The 27258-nt window shown below is 41.5% G+C and overlaps 2 protein-coding genes across 15 annotated transcripts in view; one reads left to right on the top strand and one right to left on the bottom strand.

Annotated features, from left to right (window-relative positions):
• LOC141762823 (uncharacterized) lies at positions 1 to 21658 on the top strand. 13 transcript variants are annotated; one of them, XR_012592911.1, is made up of 15 exons: positions 1 to 187; positions 3430 to 3572; positions 3787 to 3868; positions 4007 to 4142; positions 5443 to 5645; positions 5811 to 5947; positions 6215 to 6356; positions 6447 to 6728; positions 7950 to 12156; positions 12202 to 12639; positions 14256 to 14658; positions 15695 to 15773; positions 15994 to 16096; positions 19576 to 19652; positions 21522 to 21658. XR_012592911.1 is itself a non-coding variant. In XM_074626905.1 (11 exons), the coding sequence occupies exons 1-11, from the start codon at positions 77 to 79 to the stop codon at positions 14273 to 14275; spliced, it is 5901 nt and encodes a 1966-aa protein (XP_074483006.1). In that variant the 5' UTR covers positions 1 to 76; the 3' UTR covers positions 14276 to 15422. The 13 variants fall into 13 exon arrangements, 2 of the variants coding, with proteins under 2 accessions (XP_074483006.1, XP_074483005.1); XR_012592910.1 differs by having other exon boundaries at positions 7950 to 12108; positions 12154 to 12639; XR_012592912.1 differs by having other exon boundaries at positions 7950 to 12108.
• LOC141762825 (vascular endothelial growth factor C-like) overlaps positions 17173 to 27258 on the bottom strand; it is a 15718-nt gene continuing 5632 nt past the window's right edge. Inside the window, exons 2-8 of one of the 2 annotated variants that reach the window (XM_074626908.1) lie at positions 26384 to 26582; positions 25159 to 25349; positions 24627 to 24757; positions 24416 to 24519; positions 22587 to 22721; positions 21637 to 21838; positions 17173 to 18553 (exon numbers count right to left, since the gene is read on the bottom strand). In XM_074626908.1, the coding sequence (XP_074483009.1) occupies positions 18442 to 18553; positions 21637 to 21838; positions 22587 to 22721; positions 24416 to 24519; positions 24627 to 24757; positions 25159 to 25349; positions 26384 to 26582 (1074 nt within the window). In that variant the 3' untranslated portion in view covers positions 17173 to 18441. Of the gene's footprint in view, positions 18554 to 21636; positions 21839 to 22586; positions 22722 to 24415; positions 24520 to 24626; positions 24758 to 25158; positions 25350 to 26335; positions 26583 to 27258 lie in introns of both variants that reach the window. The other variant, XM_074626907.1, reaches the window with a different exon arrangement.

Consider the following 27258-nt stretch of genomic DNA (forward strand, 5'->3'; position numbering starts at 1 on the left):
TGCGTCGCTCTATATATATATTTATATGTGTGTGTGTGTGTGTTGTAGCTGTTACGAGCAGAGCTAGACGGGCAGTATGGCGGAGGAGGAGGGCTCCAGTGGGAACGAGTTAGAGGAACAATTCAAGAGTTTGTTGAGCCGCTTAAGTGAAGAAGACAGTGAACCTTTCTGCTCAGACTTCTGCAAGGTAAGCTGAAGTTAGTTGAGGAAGCTAACTTGTTAGCATTAGCTTCGAATCCCCTCCCCCAGAACTAACCGTTAGCATTAGCTAGCTAGTTAGCATCGATGCTAACGAGTCGTAGTCGCGTTAAAAAACTAATATATCACCACAACGTGATGTAAACATGACGTCTGATAACCCTGCTTCTATTTAGTTTGATGTTCTCCAAACGTGCGAGTCAGTAAATCAGTCATTTGTTCATAATAAGTGTTAAAAGCACAGCTAGCAAGCTAACTCGGCTAACCGTTTGATTCCAACTGCACATTATTTTGCAAGTTAGCTTAGTTGGAACGTTTGAATGTTTACCAACTGTAAAACACTGGATCACTTTGTTGCAACACGTTTGGTAGCTAATCAATTCAATTTTGCTTTATTGATCATGACTGTCAGGTGAACAATATTGCCAAAAGCGTCAATTCAATAATAAATAAAAATTAAAAAAAATAACAATCAAAACACACACACATATATATACAATTAATTAAGCAAATTACAATATATAGATATTTAAAAAGAACATGCATGTAAATGGAAGAAAACAATGAAGTTATTAATGTTTGTTGTGTCAATAAAACAAACATACAAATTAAAAACAATAGATTGCAATATCAAAGGATAAATGTAAAAAACAACAAAACCATGAAGTAGAGGAGTATATAAAAGACAGAGTGTGAGGATCTATTATGTGTTGTTGTTGTGGTTATCTCCCAGGCTGATGACATGCACTGACATATCCTGCAGCTTCTATGGCGATGACACTATTTTCTCCAACAATAAGCTAATCATTTAACTAGTAAGGGATTTAGCTGACGTTAGCTAATCTCTATTGAGGTTTGTTATGCAATTAGCAGCCTGTATTATGAAGCATTTGCTTTAAAGCACCAACTTCGAATATGTTTAACTTGTTTTTATTAACCAGCAACAGGACATGTAGCTAATTATAAGTTATGATAAACCTTTATTAATCCCCGGAGGGAAATTCAGGTGTCAACATCACCAAACAGAGTGAAACACAGGAGAGGTATAGGTATACAAAAATGATAAAAGCAGTAATAGAGATATAAAAGATACAGAGTGAATGGGTGAACATAGTGTGTACAGTCCGTCAATAAATAAATGTAGTATGTACAATAAATACATGTAATATGTGCAGTCTATAAAGTGATATATAGGATGTATAGTGAGTGTAAAGTGTGCCAGTGGTTAGAGTCCAAGATGGTTGCAGATAGTGCACGTTTAAAGTTCTTAAAGTCCTCATATGGGAGTCAGCCTTGGTTGTGGAGCCTGATGGCTACCAGCATGAAGGACTGACCCAGGTCATAGATGCACCTTTTGCAGTTGTAACGTTACATAACATGATTCCTGGCCATTACAAGATGTCCTCACAACCCTGAAGCTGATGCTATAACGTTGAGATGAATGAAACCAGTCAGTACATCTCATGGAAAAGTGCATTTGAATGTCAGTCGTCTGAGATTGTTGTCATAAACAGGGTTCTAGCCTAATTACTAAAACTGGGAAATACTGGAGTCCAGTGTTTCCTATTTGCATGCTATTCAAACTTTAAATTTGAGGTTTAGCTCTGTATGAAAACACAGTTTGGACCCTCATGAAGGTGAATTCTTAAAGCAGATAAGCTGCCAAACTGAAGTTGTGATGCTTCATATCTTTTCTGCAGTTTAATTTAGTAGGAAAACATTTTGTACTGATTTGGACAAAGGCCTGCCTGAGAACAACACTGTTGACAGTTTAACATTCACAGGATTCCAGTGATGCTCCAGAGTGGTGTCTTGGATCTCCACCATTAGAGGGCAACATAAGCACATTGTATTTCAGGGATTTGACAGGTCAATTGTACGTTTGTATAGGAATACTCATCGATACACGGGAATAATCCATGTACACCTTGAAATGTCCCATTTTGGTTGTGTACTGTAGTGAAAGTGTGTTAAAGGGGAAAGCTGCAGGTGTAACTGTTCCAGTCCAAATGCTGTCTGTGCCAGATCTTTCATCACTGTATGATGAGTATTTGGTTTGAGTAATATAATAAAAAATGTGGCTCAGCCATGCGGATTATTCCCGTGTATCGATGAGTTAGGTAGCTGTCATTCTCTTTTTTCAATGTTATCTACCAAACACTGGTATTGGTTGTAGGGCTCCAAGGTCTAAAAGCTAGGGCTCTCAGTCAATTAAAAGAGTGGGCAAATATGCTGCTTTATGCAAATGTATGTCTATAATTATTATTGGAAATCAATTAACAACACAAAACAATGACAACTATTGTCCAGAAACCCTCACAGGTACTGCAGTTAGCATAGAAAATCATAACATGGCAAACTCAACAGCTGTCAGTGTGCTGATTTGACTATGACTTGCCCCAAACTGCATGTGTTTATCATAAAGTGGGCATGTCTGTAAAGGGGAGACTCGTGGGTACCCATAGAACCCATTTTCATTCACATATCTTGAGGTCAGAGGTCAAGGGACCCCTTTGAAAATGGCCATGACAGTTTTCCTCGTCAAAATTAAGCGTGCGTTTGGAGCGTTGTTTAACCTCCTTTGCGAGCTAGTATGACATATATACAATATATATATATATACAATACTAATATGACTACAGCCTCTGAAAGAGGGAATAACGGCCAAGGTTGATTAAAAATCGCAAGTTGTGTTAATATTGCGTTAACTTTGACAGCCCAAAGATATTAGATTGACCTTGTTATAAAATGGAGAAAAGCAGGAATTCTTAATATTTGAAAGACTGAAAACCACATTCTTTTGCCATTTCTGCTGGAAAATGTATTAAAATACTTTGACTAATCGTTGGAGCTCCAAGTGCTTGGTATTGGTAACACTGCATAAATGCCACTAGGCTGAGCCTTGTTCCTGTTGCATCACCAATGTACCTATTGAAAACATCTAATATCGCTGCAGACTAGAGCCGTCTGTCCCAAATACCATATTTTGAGCTTCGAAGCTTTGGTGAGAAATATTTCGAAGATATTTGCAGCTTTGCGGCGTGGCTGACATGTTCTTCTGTCTGTCTCCATCTCCCCCGTTTCAGTGCCGCTGCTGCACAACTGTACACACGTACCTCTACACACTACAAACAGCGATATCCGCCCTACCGCAGACTTAAACATGCTAAATGGTACAAACATTTAATTGTCCTTGTGATCTCCTCTTTGTTTTGTCTTTTCCCCGTGCAGCTTGTGGAGGAGTACGCCTCTCACTGGCAGGTGCCGCTGCCTCGACTCAGGATCCTGGAGATAGCTCTCCGCTACTTCGCTGGAGCCTCCACCTTAAAAACAAACTGTGATCATGTGTCCCACACAGTCAGTAGTCTGGCCTTGTAAGTATGCAGACCCCTCCCTAAAGACTTGCCACAGACTTTACCTGCTGCTTTAAAACAACAATGACGAATAAATCAAATGAAAGCAATGACACATTCCTCTATCAGTGTTTTTACACCCATGCAAAGAATTGGATTTCTGTGCAGATTATAGTTATAAAGTAGGTTTTAAAATGTGGATTTGTGGATCCAAACAATGTTTATCTCATTACAGGAGTGTTTTTGAGTTGCTGCTGTTCTTTGACCAGAAAGACTTCCATCAGGAGCCGCTGAAACACTTCACTGTTACATTCCAGGTGAGCAGATCCTCTTCTCAACAGAACAATGTTTTTTATTGTGTGTGCTATACCTCTCAAAACATTTGATTCTTTAAAGTTGTCTAGGAAATTATTGTAATACAGGTCCGACTGATGGTGCTCTTAATGCTCTTTCAGGAATGTAACTCGGCTCTTGCGAGGCATCAGAATGTCCACTTGCTTCAGGTGGAGCGTTTGGTTCGGGGCGGTGGGCCTTGGGCCGGCCCAGCCTTACAGGCAATCCTCAGTGAGAACAGTTTACCTCAGAGTGAAGGTAGGTAACATGGTTGACATTGTAGTATACCCAACACTGATGTCATTACCTCTGTAACTGCTGACTACACTAAATTAGTTGGCAAAAAATACAGTGTATATTTTATGGCTCATGTTGAGGCATAAACCAAAGGGTTTCACTCCTGCTCCTCGAAAGCGGAGTTGATCTAAATACCTTAACTTAAAGTTACTACGAGGAACTGGTCATGAAACAGTCTTAATTTAATACTGTTGCCTTTATATCAGTGGTTCCCAACCTTTTTCCCTAAAGGACCCCTTTTCTGTCATTGAGTAAACCCCTGACTAAGTGACATATTTTATGGATATTTCATATTATATTAAATGCATAACAATAACAGTACAGAACAACTGATAAACTGTACAATAAACCCAAATAGTGAACACAATATCTACTGGAAGTTTGTGTAAAACGAGCAATTTGGATGAATTTTAAGCAGATTATTTCCTGTGAATATTACATCAGAGATGAGTTTTCCTGTTATTTTTAGGAACTTAATTCTCTGTACTGTTTTTTTTTTTAATTTATTTTTTATTTTTAACAATCATTCATACTTAATAGGCTTCTTTTTTGACAAATTCAGCATTTTCTTTTCCCTGACACTTGACCATTGTTCTATTCTATTTCTAATAGAATAAGTTTATATCTTAAATAATAAAGCAAACTGAAAAAAATAAGTTTTCTTCACAGAAATTAATGAAAATGCTATATAATATAAGCAAGCTCTATATTTTTAAAAGAAGTTGTCTTACCCCTTAAAATCAAGAAGGCCTCGCGCCCCACCCTGTGAAGCTTTGGCGACCCCACTGTTCTATATGACCTACATAAGTAAACGAGACATCAGCCAGTGGCTATTTCTATATTGTTGTTCTTAACGCTCGTCATCTGTGCCTCCAGGCCCGATTCCGTACAAAATCACGCAGGTTCACCAGAAACTCCTTCAGCTCAGACTCCAGCGGGGCCTCCAGCAGCGACCAGCCAGCCGCCAACAGATGCAGATCCGGCTTAGCTGCCGCGTTTGACCGCTGGTCCTCGCTGGGAGCCGACACCACACTGTTGGAGGCCCAGGCCGTATTGCTGCAGTAAAATGATAGGTTTTCTAAAGGGACTCTGGTGCTCGGAAACGCTTTTGTCCACAGGGATCGCCAAAATCTACACTACTCCTCGTAGTAACTTTAAAAATAGTTTGTTCTCAGTGATTGTTCCTGTTCTGCTAATATCTGCAGCAGCGTCAAAGTAAACTAAAACCATATCTGCCTCTCTTCTGGCTTCTTGACCTCAGTGGATGAATGCATCAGCTCCGAGCTGCCGGTGTTCTTTGAGCTCCGGGTGCACTACCTCTTATCCTGTGAGCGGGTCAGTGAGGCGATGGCCCTGGCTAAGTGTTGTGCTGCGCATCCCACAGCAGGACAACACTTGTTCTTCCTCCAGGTCTACCTCACGTGGCTGTTCAAAACTTCACAGCATGACCGCCTGCATAAAGAGGTGGGTGGAGTGACTGTTGTATGCGGAAGACTGGCATGTCTTTCAGTCAAAATAGCGAGAATTTTCACTTCAGTCTGTTCTAACAGTTACTTAGCTACCACACAATTATACCAACTTTTTGTTTTTCATCTTTGGCCTAAACTTTGGTTGTCCTCTGATTTTCAGGTTGCTGAATTTAATGGTAAAGATGCAGTACACATCATCTGCAGTTTGGAGTGTGAGGAAACGGATGAGTTGCTACTAGCCCTCAGCAGAGCCTTCCTCTCCCAGCAGCTCCTCAGGGGAGACATGTACTATTTGTAGTAAGTAAACTTAAATCTGATGCTAATGTTTTGAGAAGAACACCAACTGAAGCCTCCCTATTTAAGTAAGCATAAAGGTCCTCCTCAGAACGTATGTGGTAGTTGGCCGTTGACTGTGGTCTTTGCGGTGTGTTCAAGTGCAACTTTTGGAGCAAGATGATGGTGACGTGAGGCGACGCAACTGGAGCCTTGGTCGCTGCTAGTTCTTTGATGCCGGGTTGGTGTGTCCCCAGCTTTAAGAACAACTTTTATCTTTGTTCTTTGCAGTGATCTTGTCTTCATTTGGAGTAAACTTCATAGTCGGTTGAATACATCCAAGCAAGCTCTACTTGAGGAGAGTCATCAGCTGATGCTGTCTGCCACCAATGTTAACTCAATCTTCCCGTTCATCAGAGACGTACTGCAAGAGGTGAGACAGACATTTGAACAGCAGAAGTGTATATTTTTTGTTTTATTTATGTATTGAATTGACATTTAACTGCTGTTTGCATCTCCTTAGCCGAGTGAAGACGGTATCGAGTTCTGCGTGGAGCTTTGTGCTAACGCCCTGGGGTCTTGCCGTCCCTGCGACGTCATCACCAAATCCCTAATCTACAAAACCATCGCCGGCCTGCTACCCGACGACCTGGAGGTTTCCCGGGTGTGTGCTCTGCTCGTCTTCTTCCTCGAACGCACCGTTGAGTCCTACAAGATGTTGTACCTCCTTTACATGCCTCCTGATCAGGAGTACCACGTGGAGTACAGCCCCATCAGAAATCACATTCGCTTTGAAACCCTGCAGGTAGAGCACCTTTTTAACCTTTTCCACTCCCACCCTCTTTTCATAGACCCAATTATGTCTTTTTTTAGGGGGGTGTAGGGGGTCTTTAGGGGGAGATGGCAGGTCAACAGTAGATGTCACATAGAAGTGGTGAACATCATCTGAAAGTTGGGAACTTGAAGATTAATTTGAGATGCAGCTCAGCACTGTGTGTCAAGTTGTTCTAGTCATAAATCAGAAATAAATCATTATTAATTAAGATAAATTGTGAAAGTGTATAAGGGTTTAGAACATAATGGTGATGTATGTGATGGTCATTTCCATGCTCACTTGTGTCTCATAAGTTGTTGCAGCAATTTTTGGGTCGATACCATTTGTTACACAGATTTGGTGCTAAATTTAACCACTTTTTACATCTTGAGAATTCATAAAAATGATCAATAATCCCTCCAAAATACCACATTAAGACACCAAGACCTTGAGGAATACCATAGAAAAAGCCATGCTGTGATTTGGTATCAAAAACTTTTGACATTTGGTGATATCTGTACATTTTGCAGCGATTGGATGGCGAGCACTTCTGTTCTGGAAGCTGCTCAAAAACCTGCGTTATTGTCAATCTACCTAGGAAAGCCATCCATCCTCTGAATGCTCTAGGTCTCTAGTTTGTGGTTGTAAAGTTTCATGAGGCTACTATGGGGGACTAACATCATCACACATGAATACAGTTGGGCTCATTGGATCCACAAGAGTCCCAGCTTTACTGTGATACCCATTTTATGTAATTCAAGACTGTTTTGGGACCCCAGTATGCAGAAATATTCAAACACATCATTTTAGAATAGGAGACAATAACACATTTGTACTGCATGCAAAAAACTGCATGTTTTTTGCCCCAAACTGCATGTGATTATCATAAAGTGGGCATGTCTGTAAAGGGGACACTCGTGGGTACCTATAGAACCCATTTTCATTCACATATCTTGAGGTCAGAGGTCAAGGGACCCCTTTGACAATGACCATGACCGTTTTCCCTCGCCAAAATTAACGTTTGGAGCGTTATTTTGCCTCTTTGACGACAAGCTAGTATAACATGGTTGGTACCAATGGATTCCTTAGGTTTCTAGTTTCATATGATAGCAGTAAAACTGTGCCCGCTACAACCTAAAAATTATATAAAGTTATTATTGCGTTAACTTTGACAGCCCTAACCTAAACATTTTATTTTCTGTCTCTCCTCAGTTCTTGAAAAAGGACCTGTATTTTGACCCAGAGTTTTGGAACCTCATTGCTTTGCGGACAAACTGTTTGAAGCTGATGAGCGAGACGGTGGTCAGCGATGCCCTCGAAGAAATCATGGAGGACAAATGGATCCTGAGCTATTGCACCAAAGAGCCTGCTTCCCGATCACGTGCATCAGTATGTCAGAAAGCAAGAAAAAAGCGGCACCATGAAGAGGACAGTGAAGAGGATGCTGACACTGCATCCAGGAGATTAAAGGTGGGCCCGGGCAGACCACGGCTAAATGTTGACCACACTATAAAGAAGAAAGGCCGGGGGTCATCATCTGAACCTTTGAGGCGTTCATTTTGGCAACTAGAGAGACTACAGGACAATGGGGAACTAAGACGCACAACACGACTCTCGGAGAAGAACCTACCAAAACGGAGGATTATGAAACCCAAGTGGCTTCTGGAAGACTCGGGAACTCTTGGAGAGAATAATGTTATTCCGAAGATCAAAAAACATGGGTTGAAACATCAAAAGGACCACACATCCTCTGTCGAAAAGAGGTCTGAAACGGGTGAGCTCAAGAACAATGCAAATCACAATCCTTCAGTTAACTCTCATTTAATGGCAAGGGAAAACAACAGCAAGCACCGGAGAGGTTTTTCGTTGGACTCTCCTAAACCAGCAGCCTCTCCACAAGTAATTCTTGAGCTCTCCCTCCCAGACAATGAACTGATGGGAACGTTTACCGAGGACGCTTGCAACAGACAGAGGGGTTTCCCTCAAGTGCTTCTTTACAGACCTACATTGAAGGTTCCTGCCGCGTCTCAACCCTTGAAGACTGTACAACGCAAATTGGTGATTCTCAGAGCGCGGGATGCAGCGATGTTTGCACAGCAGTTGCACTGTTACGCTCTGCAGCAGAAAGGAAAAGGTAACACGCCGAATATTCAAGGTTCGGTATCAACAATCACACGCTCCTCTGTGCAAGGAAGTCCTCCAAAGGATCCGCTCTGTGAAAAGCCTGCAGCTGAGGTGAAAGGTGGATTCACCTCTCAGACGCCAGCAGCAGCTGAAGCTACAAAATCCCCAGTCCTTCAAGCTCAAACTACAAAAGCAGTCTCACAAAAGACATTTTCAGGAAGAGGGCTCTCTGAGAAGTCTTCTGTTGAGATGAAAGTCACCAACGCGTCACAGACATCAGCAGAAACTGACCTTACAGAAGCCCCGATGTTAGATAAGGTCCTGCATGCTCCAACTGTTACTTCAGTTGGAGAGTTCTGTGAAGAGCCTGCTGTTGAGATGAAAGTCACTATTGCCTCAACAGCAGCTAATGTCACTCCATCCCCAGGTTTAGATAAGGTCTCTAAAGCTGTTAAGGACGCAGTTGAGGTTTCCCAAACCTCAACAGAGGACAACGATCAAATGGTAGTTACTGATAAAATCTCAAACATTGGAGCTGCTGATTCAACGCCCTCACAGTCACAAGATGTTCTTAAAGATGGGAAGCAAGATCTGAAGTCACTCTCTTCTCAAGCGGAAACTGTCAAAAACCCTGTTGCCCCAGAAGTGCTCGCCGCTGTCAGCAACAGCATTTCTGAGGTGACAGATGTTTCACTCTCAAAAGGACATGTGCCTTGTAAAAACGACACAAGTGGCGGAACAGCGGTCACTACGTCTACACCCGCAGATCAGGACAGTATAAATGACATATCGGCTCTGACATTAGTGACAGAAATGGTTACTGAACTTGCACCTGAGGCACTTGCTCGAGATCTGGAGAATCACAAAGCTCCAGAGGACAGCTCCTCCAAGGGGTCAACAGCTGGAAGTAAATCTAAAGCTCCTCGCAAATTACACTCCAGATCCAGCTGCTCTATAGCTGCAGACGTGCAAGGGAAGGAAGAGGGAACTCGGGATGTTGGTCCAGAAACGCCTGAGGACCCTGAACTCCCGGAATCAGAGGAATCCAAGGTGGAGTACTGTACCTTCTGTAACAAGGACTTTAAGGGAAGTCGCCTTGTACCACACGCTTTGTTCCACTATCGTAAAGATGAGTGCATGTTCTGCGGGGTGATGTTCAATGATAACATTCTGGCCATGAGGCACCTGTCTGACCATATTGAAAAGCTAAAGAGGAGCAAAGATTCCGCTGGTAACAATGCCCAAGAAAACTGCGTCTTTGAGACCAAAGATATCTCCACATCCAAGACCTCCGCCAAAGCAAAGACCACAAACGTGTCCTCTGGGCGCCGTAGTCGTGGGAGACCGAGGAAATCTACAGACTGTCCTAAATCATTGAGCCTTCCAGAGTCAAACCCATCTGGGTCCAGACAGTTGAGATCCAGTGGCAAGCCAGTGGATCAACCTTTACGTGAAAAGAAAGAAAACGCGTTGAAGCACCTTGATAGTAAAACTCCTGTCCACAAGATAAATGGGCATATTGGGAAAAAGGACGCCTTGAAGTCAGAAGCTAAGCAGCCACTTAAACAGCAGGAGATCTCTCAAAAAAGAGCAAAGGATGGAGCTGAGAGATTGCAAGAAAACCAAGATGTAGAGATGGAGTCACCTGCAGCATCAGCGTCGGTAGACAAAGGGCTCAGCTCCAAGGCGACAGAATCAGTGCAGGTCCTGAAGAAAACCACAAAACGGAAAGTTGTTGAAGAGAAAAATCTGGAGCCACAAGAAAAACTTTGCTGTCCTGTGGAGGGTTGCGGCTGGTCTACAGACCCGTCCAAAAACCGCGTTGCAGTCCTTTACCACGCTCTCGACGATCACTACGGCGAGATCAAACCTTTAGAGCTAGCCTTCCGTGTGGGAAACAGCAAATGTAATAGCTGCATGAGGGTCATGTTGAGTTTTGAACACTTTCAGCACCACGTCGAAATACACAGACGCCTTCCTCGGCATCCCTGCCTTCATCAGGGTTGTACCGCCAGATTCAAAAGTGGACCGGAAATGAGGCGCCACACCAGGAGGCACAGTCCACTGCAGGCAGTGTGCTGCCTCCCTGGTTGTTCTCAGCTATTTATTTGTCTCTGGGCACTGAACCTTCATGAAAGAGAGCACTATACTGCCAAACCCACTAAACCAGACAAGAACACAAACGAACAAACGGGTGACAAACAGGATAACACACCGAATGGGAAGAAACAACCGGATCACAAGCCAGAAGACGCAACTGTAAATAAGACTGCGAGTGTAAAGGATGCTCGTAAATTAAGAGGAGAAGCGTCACATAATTCAACAGGAAAACATGTTCAGGCTCCTCTTCCCACCACTGTCGGTGCATCTCCGTTGAAAGAGGAGTCGAAAGAACGAAATGAGACCACGGATTCACACGTCTTGAAGAATCTTTCCAACAAGGACACCTCCGCGCAGCCCACTGGCCCTAATCTGAGATTAAGGCAAAAATTGAGAAAAGTTACAAATACAATCCAAAGTCACAAAGTCATCTCATCATCATTAAAACGGAACAACAAAGTAAGGCACAAGGTCAAGGAAAAGCAGGTCAAAGTGAACACAAAAAGTCCCAAAAGAAGAGGGCGTCCTCCGAAATCAAAGGAAGCTGTGCATGATGAGAACACCACTGCTGGTCAAAACAATCAAACCGTAGTCGTAGAAAAAACTGCTCTGCTCGTAAGCCCCCCTAAAGCAGAAAAGGCAGAAAGCTCAACACAAAGCGGTAACTCTGCGCCAGATGTCCCAGCTGACGGCTTAAATGTGAGAACTGCACCACCCACCACCTCAGGAGAGAAAAAATCTGCTTTGGAAAAGAAGTCAAAATCTGTAGACCAGCAGGTTGAGGCTAAAGCAGCAGTAGAGAGCTCTCCTGATGTGGAAGGAGAAGCTAAAGAAGGAGGAAGCATCCCTGCTGCCACAGCTAGCGGTTTAAATGAACCGACTTCTAAAGAGAGAACACAGGAGAAGAAGAAAGCAAGTCAGAAGCGCAAGAATGTTCTGAAAGAAGGTGACACAAAGATTGTCAAGAAAAAACGCAAAGATGATGTTCTGAAAGAAGGTGACACAAAGATTGTCAAGAAAAAACGCAAAGATGATGTTCTGAAAGAAGGTGACACAAAGATTGTCAAGAAAAAACGCAAAGATGATGTTCTGAAAGAAGGTGACACAAAGATTGTCAAGAAAAAACGCAAAGATGATCTGAAAGAAGGTGACACAAAAGTTGTCAAGAAAAAACGCAAAGATGATCTGAAAGAAGGTGACACAAAAGTTGTCAAGAAAAAACGCAAAGATGATCTGAAAGAAGGTGACACAAAAGTTGTCAAGAAAAAACGCAAAGATGATGTTCTAAAAGAAGGTGACACAAAAATTGTCAAGGAAAAATGCAAAGATGAGGGTGTTCCACCAGCAAAAACTGAACCGCTGGCTGAAGTGAATGCGGAGGTGGTGGAGAGCCCTGGTTGCTCTGTGGTGGTGAACGGACAAGCAGCGAAGGAAGACGTCAATTCGACAGCGCCCAACGGCGCTCTCCCAGAGGACAGACCAAAGCCATACATGCGTCTGCCGCCTACAGCGTACTTGGACGAGAAGTACATCACCATGCCAAAACGAAGGAAGGAGCTCTCCTTCTTCCAGCGATGTTCCCACTGTTTTGCGATGTTCTCCAGCGCCGAGGAGCTGGAGAGTCATCTCCAGCTGCAGACGTGCTCCAACCTCTTTGGGTTTGACTCCGATGACGAGGGTGAGTCTTTTATTATCGGAAGGTTCAGTGAGTTGAATTAAATTTGAATCATGTTAACACCACTTTTGTTTTGCCCTGATATTCAGGCACCTCAAGACACATTTTGACAGACGCATTTTAGTCTCCCCCGTCGCTGTCGCTCGATATAACTGTCGTCATATTTTCTCAATTTAGATAGTTTGGGCTCTAGCCTCATCATTTTGCTCTCGAAGTTCAACAGAATGATGTATTTAATTTTAAAATATAGCCCAGAAAATGTTTGAGCAGCCCTACAACGAAGTACTCTACTCTACTTCAGGGCGATGGGAGAACATGTTTCTTTGTTTGATAACTTTTGAAAGTAAAAATTCGGCTCTGCTGTCGGCTCCCGACTCACTTAATAAAAAATGAATTGCGAGAGCGAGCGGTAACGTTAGAAGACACAGACAGCGTGGCGGTGCTGTGAATGAGAGAAAGAAAAATAGTTTGAAGGCGGTTACATTCTAAAGCACAAATAAATAACCATCAAACACTCAACAGATGATTTACTGTGGAGACAGACGCCCTTAGTTTCATTTCATTCATTCCATCCAACGTGCGTCAGTAATGCAGCAGTAAATGTCGTCACAGTGAGACAGAACATAACTTTAGTGTTTTTTTAGATGAAACGGGGGACACACACTGAACTGCATTCTTCAGAGTGTTTTTACCACTGTGACCACCAGCAGCCCTCGTCACACGTCATGTTGCGTTTTCATACGTCAGTGGACTAATTTGCCTAATCTTCGTGGGTCTTTAGACTGCTATGGAGACAAACACAACAGTGGGCTAGAGGGACCTTTAAGTTCCTTGAAAAGTAGTTCCAGGGGCTAAATGTGCTGACTTTTGATACGCTCTCCATTCAAAAAATATCTTGGGGATACGTAATTGTGTTGTCCTCAAATCAGTGTTAATTGTGGCAGCTATTTTAGATTTAATCTTAGTCTTAACACGACATTGCTTATTAGCTTTAGTCACATTTTTGTCATTTTTATCCTTCACAGTTTCAGTTGCCGAAAAGTCATTCGATTTTAGTCAAAATGTTTTCTCTCAATTTTAAAAAAAATGTAATCTTAGTCCTGTTTAGTCATCAAATTCTGTCATTTCAGTCAAATTTATTTTGCATAAAATTGTATCTCATCATTATCTGATGAAGAACACAGGTTGAATGATTAAGAATGCAGCTTTGCAGTTAGTCTGAGTCCTCCTGACGCCCCCACCGGTCCGTTATGAGAGCCAATCCGCCCACCCAACATGTAAAAATATGCGTTACTCAACCAGCTGAACCCGACCCGCAGACCGCCAACTTTATTCATTATTGTAGCACAACTGACGTTAGTGTTTAATGACTTATCGTGCCTTCTCGTCATCGTCTCGACTTAATCATGAAATAAAAGAAAGTTGATGAACATATTTTATTATAGTTTAACTATATAAAAACTGCCTCAAATATAACACAACCCCCACTTTTCAAACTATAAATATATTGTCCTGTATTGGGGCCAATATGGTGATAAATAATGCAAGCACAGAAGCTAAATTTGTTAACCCGTGGTATTGATAATTGTGTCATTATTCTCTTTTTTTGTGTGTTTCAGGCAGCAGTTTAACATACTAATGAAGTGAGTTGACGTTTTGGACGCATAATAAACGGACCTGCTAGGAGCCCCCGGACGGATCATACCTCAATGGATCAGTGCTCTCTGGATGTTCGCCGTCGGGAGACTGAAAGGGGTTTACCTGACTTCCACTGCAGCATGTGCCTGTAACGCAGACACAGAACACGTGAAATAGCCAATTAAAGACAACTGAACTGAATCCCAGTCAGACCGTCGGCAGAACAGCTAGTACTGAAGTGCCTGCTCTGGAACCGCCGTGCTGTTTCCAGCTGCTTCACCTGGAGATTAAGAACTGTGGCTTAATAAAGACTGGACTCTAAAAAAGCTGTGAAAACAAGACGACAAGGCTGCTCCTGCTATTACTAGGATACATATTTTATCAGTAAGCCATATAATGCTTAATAATTGTTTGCTTTTTTTGCACTCTTTTCATAAGATTTCTTTCTGCTTAAGTGATGGGGATTGTACAACGAACGAAGCACCTGAAAGTCACCCTATTCTAACACCCTGCGTATAGTTTTCTAAACTTTAAAAAAGTTGTTGCTGTATCGGAGTCTTCTTTGGGGAAATGTTATGTATAATTGTTTAAAATCTTCTATCCATATGGGCTCGATATGTGCTTGTCCTGACCACGAGTAACCAGTAGGGGGCAGTGTGCACATGTTCTTTTTTTCCTCCTGCAAAGCATAAGATGTTATTATTTGCTCTTTTTTTGGCAGCACAAAGATTTCTACATACAAAGCTGCTCCACTGTATTTATCACTGGACGGACTCCACTTCCTCTCACATCCATCAAGCTGTATTTCTTTTAGCAATAACTAAACATGCTTTGTCTATTATTCGCCGTCAGTGGAGCAGCCGTCATTCTGTCTTACATCAAATCTCACGTTAAACAGATTTTTATCTTTACTCGACTGTTCAGTGATTTCTCTTTTTAGGGACGTTCTCTCTGCTTCAAAGAGAAGCTCACAAAGTTTTTAAGTGTCCCCGGGAGGCCGCGCCAGTCTTTCACAAGCAGCAACAGGTTATATTTATTGTTGTATATGTTTCATTTTCTATCTTTTGTAAATATTTGAAGAGTTTCAATGGCTTATTATATAAAAGGGGTGTCGGAGCCGGGTTTATATTTTGTTCTTGAATTAAAAATTGAAATGGCATCTATTCTGTTCTTTAAAAATGATATCTGATACGCCAGAGAAGTGTTTTCATCAGAGGAATGAGCAGTTTATTTAACAGATAAGACAGCCGTATTGGACAGTGCTGCAGAGGTAGAGAGATTTTTTTTTTTTGCAATCCAACATTTGAATAAAAGCTGTACCCCATTGCCAAGTGTGCATAACCCAGCAAAAACGGTTCCATGCTGTTACTCGTGATGTTGCAATCTTTGAATTTAAATACCATTTTGCTTATTTGAAAAGGAGCTGGACCCACAGCTGCAGTCAGAGGACCTCCACCATCTGTTGCCTCTCACTGCCTGAACTTCATGGACATTTCAGGGTAATTTTCTGACATGATTTAAGCACATTGTTATCAAATAAATACCATTTATCCTTAATCATAGATTAAATATGTTTGAGGAAGCTGCTCAGCCATGAATGAAAGGCCACTGTAATGAGCTAATGATGAGGCAGTTAGATATGCAGACGGTCACCAAAGGGCCAGACAGAAAGCCGATCTCTCTGTTTTCCATCTGAGTCAGTATTGTTTGTTGTGGTAGACGCAGACAGAGGAAGAGAGAGAGAGAGAGAGAGAGAGACTGACGAAGAGGAGGGAGACAAAGAAACAGGAGACCGCAGGAAGAGTCAAGTTCCTACCCACAGGTGTGTGCTGAGGGGTTGAGGTGCTATTCACCAGATTGTCATTTGAAACATGAGCAACATGCATTTTCTAATCCTCTAGCTAGCTGCCAGGCAGCTCACATGCAATAGGGTTTTAAAAAGGAGCAGTGACATTTCAAACGAAATGCAGAGAACTTACATTCTACAATAACCTATATTACTTGTAATGGATTTTTACGACAACATTTGACTGTTTTTATGTTTAAAATTTGGGGCTGTCATCGTTAAAAATATTTAATCACAATTAGTCATATGATTTTCCATAGTTAATCGCGATTAATCACATTTTTTATCTGTTCAAAATGTACCGTAAAAGGAGTTTTGTAAAGGTTTTAATACTCTTATCAACATGGGTTTGGGCAAATATGATGCTTTATGCAAATGTATGTATATATTTATTATTGGAAATCAATTAACAACACTAAACAATAACAAATATTGTCCAGAAACCCTCACAGGTACTGCATTTAGCATAAAAAATATGCTCAAATCATAACATGGCAAACTGCAGCCCAACAGGCAACAACAGCTGTCAGTGTGTCAGTGTGCTGACTTGACTATTTTTTGCCCCAAACTGCATGTGATTATCATAAAGTGGGCATGTCTGTAAAGGGGAGACTCGTGGGTACCCATAGAACCCATTTACATTCACATATCTTGAGGTCAGAGGCCATGACAGTTTTTCCTCGCCAAAATTTAGTTTTTCTTCAATGTATACAAACAACAAAATTTAACTGCACACAATTCTGAAAACTTGAAGCTCATGCACATAGAAATATCATTTTTCTGTTCTTTTTCTATGTGCATGTATCAACAAAAAGACTAAACTCTCAGCACAATCTTATTGTTTTCACTTAAATAGAAATTCTAAATCAACCAGGACTGAAATCTTATCTTAAGGATTGCCACTTTAAATGACAAAATAAGATGTGAAATTGTGTTATTTTATAAATAATATAACATACAGTAGATGCTTTTTATATTCCTTGCAGGTTGTCGCTGCCAGTGTACTTAAACAAAAATAATATTCAACATTAACAAAACAAGGACACAAAACATCAGTCTGACAGGGCTTTTAATCAATACTTCAAAACTACTTTAAATATTTAATAGTAGCCTGATAAAAGAATATTACGTCTAACATTTATTGTATTTTTCAGCCCTAAAATCATTGTTTTTTTTAAAGCTTTATAGTATCGCCTAAAATGAATCTTGCAGTGCAGGAAAAATGTACAATTAAAAACATAAATCTCCATAATAATTAAAAACTGCTGGAATACAAAGACATGTACATAGTTTCATTGCAAAACAATATTTAGTTATGATAGTGACTTAAATACAGTATTTTACAACTACATATGATTCCGTTTTCAACATTTTTAAATATGAAACAGATTTAAAATATTTACAAATAATATTACTTAAGAGTGTGTAAAGTTAAATTATTAGAGGATCCAGAACTGTACCCAAGTGTTGCCATCAGTTGCGATTCATCTTGAAAGAGCAGCACTACAGTCGAGGCAAGTAGAAACTGGAGAGTATAACAGCTGTTTGGGAGGGTTTAAATTAGCGTTTAATTGAACAGAGTCTGGCATTAAACCTCTTCTCTCTTGGAAGGCCGAGGGAAGCTGCACCAGTTAAGACTTTTATGACGTTTTTATCATCGAGCTGCAACCCTCCACCCCTTTCAGTAGAGTCGCTAAAATTAAAATCTAGTGTTGGAAACCGCCTCTGGTGCTCCACACAAAACATACTGTCACCATTTCCACCTCTGCTAAAAGAGGGAGGCAACATTTCATGCAAAATAAATCCTTCAACCTCTCAAACATCTCATGACTGCCAAAGTGCCTACAGCTTACTTAATCTCAAAAAAATATTTGCATAGAGTCTGGTCTGTCATTATTTTATTCCACTTTCCATTTCACACAGTCACGAGTGGTGTCTCTGCAGCTTGGATATCTTGCTCAAACACGTTGCTGGCTCAGAGTCTGATTGGTCCATCCCGCTCCTTGCTGTCATGCTTTTAGGCAGGTCCCATAGAGTCAAATATCTCTCCTCGTTTTCTCTTTGGCTGAGATTACTCCCACTTTTACGAGTTTTACTGCATACGGATGTCTGTTTTGGCCTTTTTGTTTCACTGGGAAGCCCTCCCAGAGCACAGACAGCATTAATAAAACTCCAAGTGCTGCTGTTGTAAGCCAGTACATGTACATGCGTAGTTCCACCGTCCTGCCCTCCTGTCAAGAGGCACTTCCTCCTTAATTCCCCCTTTGTTTTCAGGCCAAAAGCCTCCCGTTGAAGGGACATAACCTGCAGTCTGTGATTGGTTAATTCCACTCAGGCCTCATGTAGTTGGGGATGCACTGGCAGACTTGGTGGCTGTAGTAAAAACCGGCCTGGCACACGCGTCGGGGCTTTCTGCATGGCAACTTGTAGCAACTAGATAGAGGGGGAAGATGGGAGGGAAAGAAAATAAAGTGCAGGGAAGGAAGACAAAAAAGATGCATGAGTAGAAAGATTTTTTGGTGGAGGGAAAGAAAGGGTGAGGTTGAGAGAGAAGGAATAAAAAGAAGGCACAGGGGAGATTATACGAGTGCTATCAATTATACAGATCTTCACATCCCTTTTGGATAAAACCCCCTGATCCAGGTTTTGCGTGCATCAAACGATTCTGTGCGTGAGAAGAAGAGGGAGTATATCTCCAGAGAGGGGAGGAATATGGCCGAATTCTGGGAACTCGCTGCTTCAAAATCACAGTAGGTGTATTGTCTTCCCGTGCACCACCTCCTGTGACCAGATGTTGAATCAAAAATAGTTAAAAATATGAAAAGAATGATGGTAAAAGGTTGAATACTGATGTCCCATACTGTGTTAAAGAGCACCAGCAATTCAAAAATCCCACTTTAAAGTATACTCTCAGTGGACTGCTAGTTTCAAACTAGTGATTTAATAAATCAGTCTGCACCGTTAAAACCTAAAAAGTGTCTGAGCTAGGAGGCTCTGAGAAACTCTGACATAGAAAGGTCATGTGTGTGTACGTTGGTGAACTTTCCCACATGTGTAAACCTCCGATTAGAAATCATATCAAAGCTCGTGTCTGCCTACGTGTTTTTCCCCGTCACTCCATCTGTCTCTGAGCCCGTCTGCTCACTGTCATCAAGTTCACCCAGTCTCCCCGTCTGCCTCCCTGCAGGCCTCTCGGGTCAGAGGGAGGTTGATCTCTCGCATGCTGGCTGTGGGAACCGCGACACGCATGCAACCGCGGGCGAATGTTTTGGACACCATGTGTCCATAAAAGGTCATGTGGAAACATGTGAGCGAAAGAAAACGAAGGGAAGAACGTTTTTCTTTTTCGAGTTTGGAATGTATGATATGTCCATTGAGAGTTTGCGTGCTTTCTCCCTCTTCAACTCTCTCAAAGCTCTGGTTCTCACTCTCTCCTCACCCCTTTTCTCTCGCAGGGCTCCCCGGGTGAAGGATTGTGATGGCACCCCAAGGGCCAGGGACCAGTTCGCACCAGTATAAGCCACTGGTTCAGGTAACTCCTGATGACCTGACGTGCAGAAATGCTGCACTTGAATTTGGAAAAATTGGGAAGTAATGGTGGAAGAAGTACTCTATAAGTACTAATACCACTGTGTAGAGATACTCTGTTACAAGTAAAAGTCCTGCAATCAAAATCTTACTTGAGTACAGAAGTATTTGCATCAAAATATACTTTAAGTAAAAGTACTTGTTGGGCAGAATTGTCCCGTTCAGAGAGTTTAGATTATTGTATATCACATTATTGGAATTACTGATGCTTTAACAAGTACGCAGCAGTTTAATGTGACAACTGGTGGAGGTGGAGCACATTTTAACTACTTTATGTACTGTTGGATAGTTTAATCTGTAGCACAGTATCATATTTTATAAATGATCACATGTTTTGTCTGTAAAAAAAAATTAAATTGTAAACCAGGAACTATCCTGTCCTTAGCTACAGTTCCAAAACGCTGAGTTATAGCTTTAAAGAGTGAGCTAATATGTGGAACCGCCAAAGTGACTCAGTAACTACAGACTATAGTTTACCAGCTAACACCCAGGCATCATCAAAACACACAAATATCCAAAATATTATTGAAGAAAGTGCACGTTTACGAGTAAAATCCTGCTCTTAAATCAATTGTGCTGATACAATTATGTCATTATTGCCAGGTATATTAATATCAATGTACTATTAGTACACTTATAAGTGTACAAAAAGAAGTATACTTATTGTCAAAAAGAAGTAAACTTATTTTATGATGTAAACTTACGTAAGTTCAAGTATATTTCCCAAGTGTCCTTTATGTGGAAAGTATACTAATATTAATGTACTAGTAGTACACTTATAAGTGTACTACTTCAATACTTCTTGGGGCTAAATTGGCCAACTTTTTAGTTAAGTATACTTTAAACTTTGTGTACACAACTAGTTTACATCTAAGTTTTATTTTGTGCTTTAACTATACTATAGGTATACTGTTAGTTTGCTAGTTATATACTTGTAGCCCACTTTTTAAGTTAAGTATACTTTAAGTGTAAGAGTGGTAAACTTTGAGTACACAACTACAACGTTTTATTTTGAACTGCAACTATACTGTGAACTATACTACAAGTGAACTTATAGGTATACTGTTATATACTTGTAGCCCACTTTTTAGTTTATGAGGGTACACTTTAAAGTATACTCTCAGTGAACTATTAGTTAAATCGTTTTTATACTGCCAGTATTCTTGTATATACTTGTAACCTTTTACTGTGGGTTTACATCCGGTCATGGATTTTTTATTTTATGCAACCGTGGAAAAGAGGAACCACCTACTCCAATGAATTGTTGTGACGCAGGCTTGGAAACCAGAATGACATAGTATTTTTTTTTTTTAGAATTGAAGTGAATACACACACCATTTTCAGCATTATGCGATGTAGTGTTTTTTTCAACTCTTAGATGTCATTGGAACCATTTGTAATCTAAAGCTTTTCAACCTAAACTCTTCAGACCTGTTTCAATTTGAACCATGTTAAGATAAGATGAGACAATCAGCTGGTAAATTTGCATTCTTATTGAATGTTAATACCACTAATATATCTTTAAACAGATAATGATTTTATTTAAATTGCATTTGGACTCAACTTGACAACATTTATAGCCTACATTTCAAGTAATAGATCTTGGAAGCTTTCAGAAAATGACAAAAAAAAAACGTCACAAGACATAGTCCTAATAAATCTACACATTTAAACTTCCCAGTCTAAAGCTTCAACTTAGAAATAATCAACTTATTGCTGTGTGTCACATTCATATCTAAGTTTCTATTGGCCCAAAGGAAATATCATCTTTGACATCATTGACCGATTGTTATTGTTTTTTGGCTCAGTGCAGAGACCCAGATTTTGGATATTTGGGAGGAACAAGAAGAAAAGACTGCAGAGCTGAGAGGGAGGAACAGGCTTTGAACCAGGACGAGGACAGACTCCCGTCCCTATTGTGCGCTTACCTGCAGGAGTTGGGGTTAAACCTTTTGCCCTGCCGCAGACACGACTGAGGACTCTCCCTGCACTGACACAGGCAGGTGTCGGGGTTCAGGGGCTGGTTCCCGGGACACTCTGCGGCGCACACGCAGCCGCACAGCTCCTCGTCCCACCGCTGGCCGGTAGGGCACAACTTCCCCTCGCCTTGACCTTCACACTGGCAATTACCTGAGAGAAGAAATTAGTCATATTATGGGTAACAAATCATTTTACAGATCCACAAATTACTGCCAAATTACCCCAATATTTACCTCAATGTATCGAAAATTACTTTATTATGGTTTCCCACCTCCGATGAAGAGCAGCGCACAGCTGCTTCTCAAGCCTAAGGGCCCTATTTTAACCATTATATGCTATTTTAGCACATCATTATTAAATCATGTTTATAATAGATACATTTTGAGGTAAATATTGGGGTAATTTGGCAGTAATTCCAAAGGAATTTCAAAAAGATTACTTGCTAATTATCACCTAATTACCATGAAATTTGCAGACCTGTAAAATTAAGCGCTTTATGAATTAAAACCAATCAGATATTGCTTTTGCACCTCTGTCTGTGTTGCTGCTAAATATTCAGTGGTCAGGTTCTGACTTGTTGGGTTCTTTCAAAAAGCCCCACTTCCCGAAACTTCCCCCTTCTGGCTCCATCTCGCCTGGCTGCCTTTTCTTAAGAATTTGGTGTATTGGTTTACAGTAAATCCTTGTGAAACCAGAGGTAGCTACAGAAAATATGATATTTTTTACTACTTTCTCACACAAAAGAGGAACACTTTTAACCTCCCTGAGAACCTATTGTGTATGTGTTATGTTACTTGTATTCATTTGTTCTAAATAATCCTGACTTCCTCTCTGATTCTGGGGCTTTTAATTCTCTCTCAAACAACAGAATATTTTCAGTAACTGAAACCCTCCTTACAGGTGTTGTGGTCCAGTTTCCAGCCTGGATCGCAGCTGTCCTCGGTGAGACCATTTCGACAAACACACTCGCAGGTGGACTCGTGCAGAACCCTGTTGGGCCCGCAGAGAGCCAGCAGACCTGAGTCCAGCGCCTCTGGAAGCCACATGGAAAGGAGGTGAACAAAAGAAAAATTGGTATTTAGTTGTTTTTCCAGCTTTGTTTTTGTCCTTCTGCCCTCAGCTATTTCTAACTGTTTTCCATCTGTTTTCAATGTGATGAGCAAAGTTTGCCAGTTTATTATAAGAAAAAGAACAAGTAGCTGGAGACGGAGGGCAATGTAGTTCACTACAAGATTGTACAAGTAAGATGCCACAGAGACACTTTCGCTTCTCGCGTTACAGTTGAATAAACATTCCCTCGGGGGGGAAGTCAGATCTTCTCATTTGGCATCATTGTCTGGCTGTGGTGGCGGAGTTTTTTTAAATACATTTCTTTACCGAAATCTGGCTCGCATACCAAAACCTGCTCGGAGGCCACATTTTGGATGACTTTGCATTCTCACTCTGAGCTTTTCAGTTGTGTTCACTAGTTGCAAAGCACAAAATCCACTTTTTAAAAAGCACACTTTTAGAAATAAAAGCACATTTCTTTAATAAGGTAACATGTTGGGGGTGTATTTGTGCTCTCCACACTGCAGGGGACTGTTACACTGTGCATGTTTTAGACTCCAAACTCTGCAGCAGGTGATTCCATCAGTGAAACACCTGTTGTTAAAGTCTCTTCTCTCTATTCAAACACTTTACAGATGAGGTAAATCCTGTTTTTCTAATGCATCATACTGCTAGATTTAGGTTTTGTTATGTTGCTTGTTTGGCATCCTGATCTCAACCCTTTATTGAGGATGTAATTATATATTTGATGTAAATTATACTTTCATTTATGTGTTTATTTGATAGGGACGTTAATGAACATCAGTGTAACATACAGTGTACATACAGGATGTAAACATGCAGGAGTTAGCAAGACTGCAAATTGTCATCCTTAGTCCCTAGGCAGGTACAAATATACAATACATACAAGTAGAAATGACAAAATACATTATTCAACATGTCAACTTCTGATTTGTTGCTTCATTTGCATTTGCCAAAAACCTCACTAGCATGTCATGAGTGCAAAGCAGACCCAAAAAAAGAGCCAGCCTGAAAGATTTTTTACTCTCTACACCAGTGGTTTACAACCTTTTTGGCTTGTGACCTCCTTAAAATAATTTATTTGATGGATTTTAGAGCCCCGAAGAGCTCAAACTACTACTATTACTCACAGAAAACATGCACAAATTTGAGAAAAGTTGAATTATTTATCTTAAAACCCCTTAAAGCTTCAGTAGGCAGAATGTTTTTTGAAATCATTGGGCAAAAAATCCATAATAATAAGTGTTCTAAAGACTTCTGCACCTCCTCATGGCTCTGTTTAAAAAAATCTAGCCGTGATGGGAGACTTTGGCCAATCAGAGGTCATTACAGAGCGAGAGCGTTCCTATTGGCTGTTCATTCAACGGAGGCAGCTGTCAATCACTCGCAAACTCCGATCGAACGGTCAAACTAGGCAGCGCTGATCAAATATAAATCAATATTCTGTTACTGTAATGCCTATTTGTCACATAAAATGTTTTCAGAAACATCTTGTAGTTTACTGTTTAGCTGTAAAATGAGAAAGTTTGCTCCAGCTGCTAGGCGGTGCTCGGTGTTTCCCTCAACTGATCTCAACATTTAATTAGATTTGCTCCAATCCTGCCTACCGCTGCTTCCATCTTATCTGACCAACATGACTTGTTGAGGCACACTTACCCGTCTCCCTCTCCGAGTAGTTTATGGCATCTGTAGAGACGCACACACAGTTCACTGGATCCCATATTGACCCGGAGGCACAGGGAAGTTCGGGTGGGGAACACCTGCACACACACACAAACACAACACATTATAAATGCACGGATACAGGACAAATGACTCAGAAATGTGTGTAAACACACGCACGTCACTCCTCATTCCTCTCACTCACAGGTGATCTGTTGCGGCTCGTCTTATGATGGAGTGGAGCGGCCGCTTGGAGAGGCATTCGCACGAAGTGTGGTTGACGAAGGTTACCATAACGACGGAGCGATCCATCCTGGGCGGGGAGAGTTCCATCAACTGACAGGAGGAAGATGGAGGTTAGAGGTGCGTGTGTGTGAACAAAACTGTAGATTGTGTAAGCTTTTCTTCTTCTTCTGTAGTCTTTTATAGTATTACTGGGTTATGACTGTGTGTTTGGGTTGATGTAATGATTGCAGGATTGTGCAACTGGCTGTGCGTGACTATTTACTTGATGTCCAGTTGTAGCCAAAGTGTGTCCCACCGCAGTAGGGCGGGTTGTGATACAGATGAGCTTGTTGCACAACAGGGTAGGTTGCTTTCTGACCTCTTTCCTGAGGCGGTTTGAGGTGTGATCGCAGGAAAATACCAACACGATCGTGTAATGTGAGCGAGTGTTGAATAATTCAAGTGCTCAGACATGGGACTATACAAGAGAGGATCCCAGCTGCGTCACTTACCGTCTTGTTGACATATGTGTGACTCGTGTTGGTGCAGTAGAAGGCCTCGTTGGTGCAGCACCCGCCGCACCGATGCAGCGCCACGCAGCGAGGGAGGTAGAACTGACTGGTGGATTCGGGGTATTCTTTGGCCACCTCGACGCACACCTCTCTGGGCTGGCATGAGGTCCGCTGGATCTCCTCTAAGATGACTGAAAACACATGTGATTAAGTAACTGAATCTGAATACAAGAGAGCTTTTAGGTGTTATTAGAGGTTTTGGGGGGAAAGGCAGGAAACCATCAACCGATAACGCGTCTAATTTTCATTTTCCAGTCTTCTTGCCAACTTGGCTTCCATTTAATTACAAAGCAAAGGAATCTGTCTGGCAGTCCACTCTAGTGTTTAAAGGGAGTGTTTGAAGTGGGGTTGTATGAGCTACTTATCCATAGTCAATGTGTTATCTACAGTACGGTCGTCACGTCCCCAGTTTGGAGAAGGGACGGGACCGGCAGCATAACATATAGTGTACGCTATATTTAGATTATTTTTGCCAGTTTACCTTGCCGTCAGACAGCCCTTTCTGACGGGGAACTGAAGCTGTTGTATCCATCTATGCTCACCAGACTCCCTTGAAAAAAACTGTAATTTTACCTCGCGGAACACAGGAGTAGCTGATCTACCGCTGCCTCGATCGGTTAGTTTGTTTGTGTTATTGTGTGACTTTGGTGAATCCGAACTAACCAAAGTCACACAATGACACAAACAAACTAACCGATCGAGGCAGCGGTAGACCAGCAACTCCTGTATTCTGCGAGGTAAAATTACAGGTTTTTTTCAATGGAGTCTGGTGAGCATAGATAACTCCCCGTCGGAAACATAGACTGTATAGCTGTCTCACAGTGAGGATAACCGGCGAAGATATTCCAAATATAGAGTACACTTAAACTGATTTTTTTAGGTGGCTAAAATACGTTTTGCTGCCGGCCCCGTCCACAGCATACCTCATACAACCCTGCTTCAAAACATCCGAACTATCCCTTTAAACACTGATCTGATAAAGAGGCTATCCTTCTAAAGTTTGAAGTGATCTGGTACTACACAGACTTATCTCAGAAACTACTAGTTTGCTCTTCATCCGAGCAACGGCAATCAAATTTACTGTGCTGTGCTTTTTGGGACGTATCTGAGTGTTTACCTGCCAAAGTCCCGTCCACTTTGAAAAGAGCCTCCTCCCTTGGCTGACCCCACAGGTCCTCATCGTCAGAGTGGACTAAAGGGCTCGCCGAGGAGGTGGGAAAAGAGGGGGAAGAGGAGGCCTGCCATGATTTCTTCTTCATTAGGCAGTGCTGAAGCAAAGTGTATTCGGGGTATAGAAGCTGTAATAGCTGATCCACACTCGTCACTGTCTCCAAACTGGGCTGGTCATCTGACAGTACTGGAGCCTGGAAGACATATACAGACAAATAGGACTTTAATGATATTCAGTTATGATACACTTTTGGTTCTTCACGTGTTGCCAAAAGGCGTTGTATTTGTAGATAACATCACTAAGAGGGGGAAACGGGTGATGATGAATTGGCTGTTGATAAAAATGCAATACTTTTACCCGTGTTTTTTGGAGGAAATCTATCAGATACTGTAGAATTTATAGTGTAAGCTTTGCCTGTTTGAGCTGGATAAACAGTGAATACCTCACTCGGCTACCAATGTGTTGTAACATGTTGCTGTTGGCTACTGTTAGTTATTATGTGTGTCCTCTCCTCACCTACACACACACACATTGTTGCGTTCGAGTCCTCAAGGAAGCTGCAAAGTCTGCGTTTTCTTTATGCCGCCTTAGTATTCTTGCGGTTCCCTTTTATAGCATTCAGACTGCTATGAACTTTAAACAATGTCACCTGAGGCAATGTGATAAAATTGGAAAAATACCTGCCCTGCTGCTGCTGCTGCTGCTGTAGTGCCCTTGAGCAAGACGCTGTGATGTGACCCAGTTTAACTATGGGGTTCAAGCTTTGTTCTACATCTTTTGCTTGCTTTATCAATCAATTTTTATGCTCGAATTGCGCCGCCATGGTACCAGAATGCATCGCACGATCGCTTACATAGACAATGAATGGG

The sequence above is a fragment of the Sebastes fasciatus genome, chromosome 24 (assembly GCF_043250625.1).
Source record: "Sebastes fasciatus isolate fSebFas1 chromosome 24, fSebFas1.pri, whole genome shotgun sequence".
NCBI classification, from domain to species: domain Eukaryota; kingdom Metazoa; phylum Chordata; class Actinopteri; order Perciformes; family Sebastidae; genus Sebastes; species Sebastes fasciatus.

Excerpts from the sequence above, each read along its gene's own strand:
- LOC141762823 (XM_074626904.1), top strand. The coding sequence starts at position 77 with ATGGCGGAGGAGGAGGGCTCCAGTGGGAACGAGTTAGAGGAACAATTC. Across the intron at positions 5,948-6,214 it reads GGAGACATGTACTATTTGTA|TGATCTTGTCTTCATTTGGA; the intron begins GTAAGTAAACTT and ends TGTTCTTTGCAG. Across the intron at positions 6,729-7,949 it reads TTCGCTTTGAAACCCTGCAG|TTCTTGAAAAAGGACCTGTA; the intron begins GTAGAGCACCTT and ends GTCTCTCCTCAG.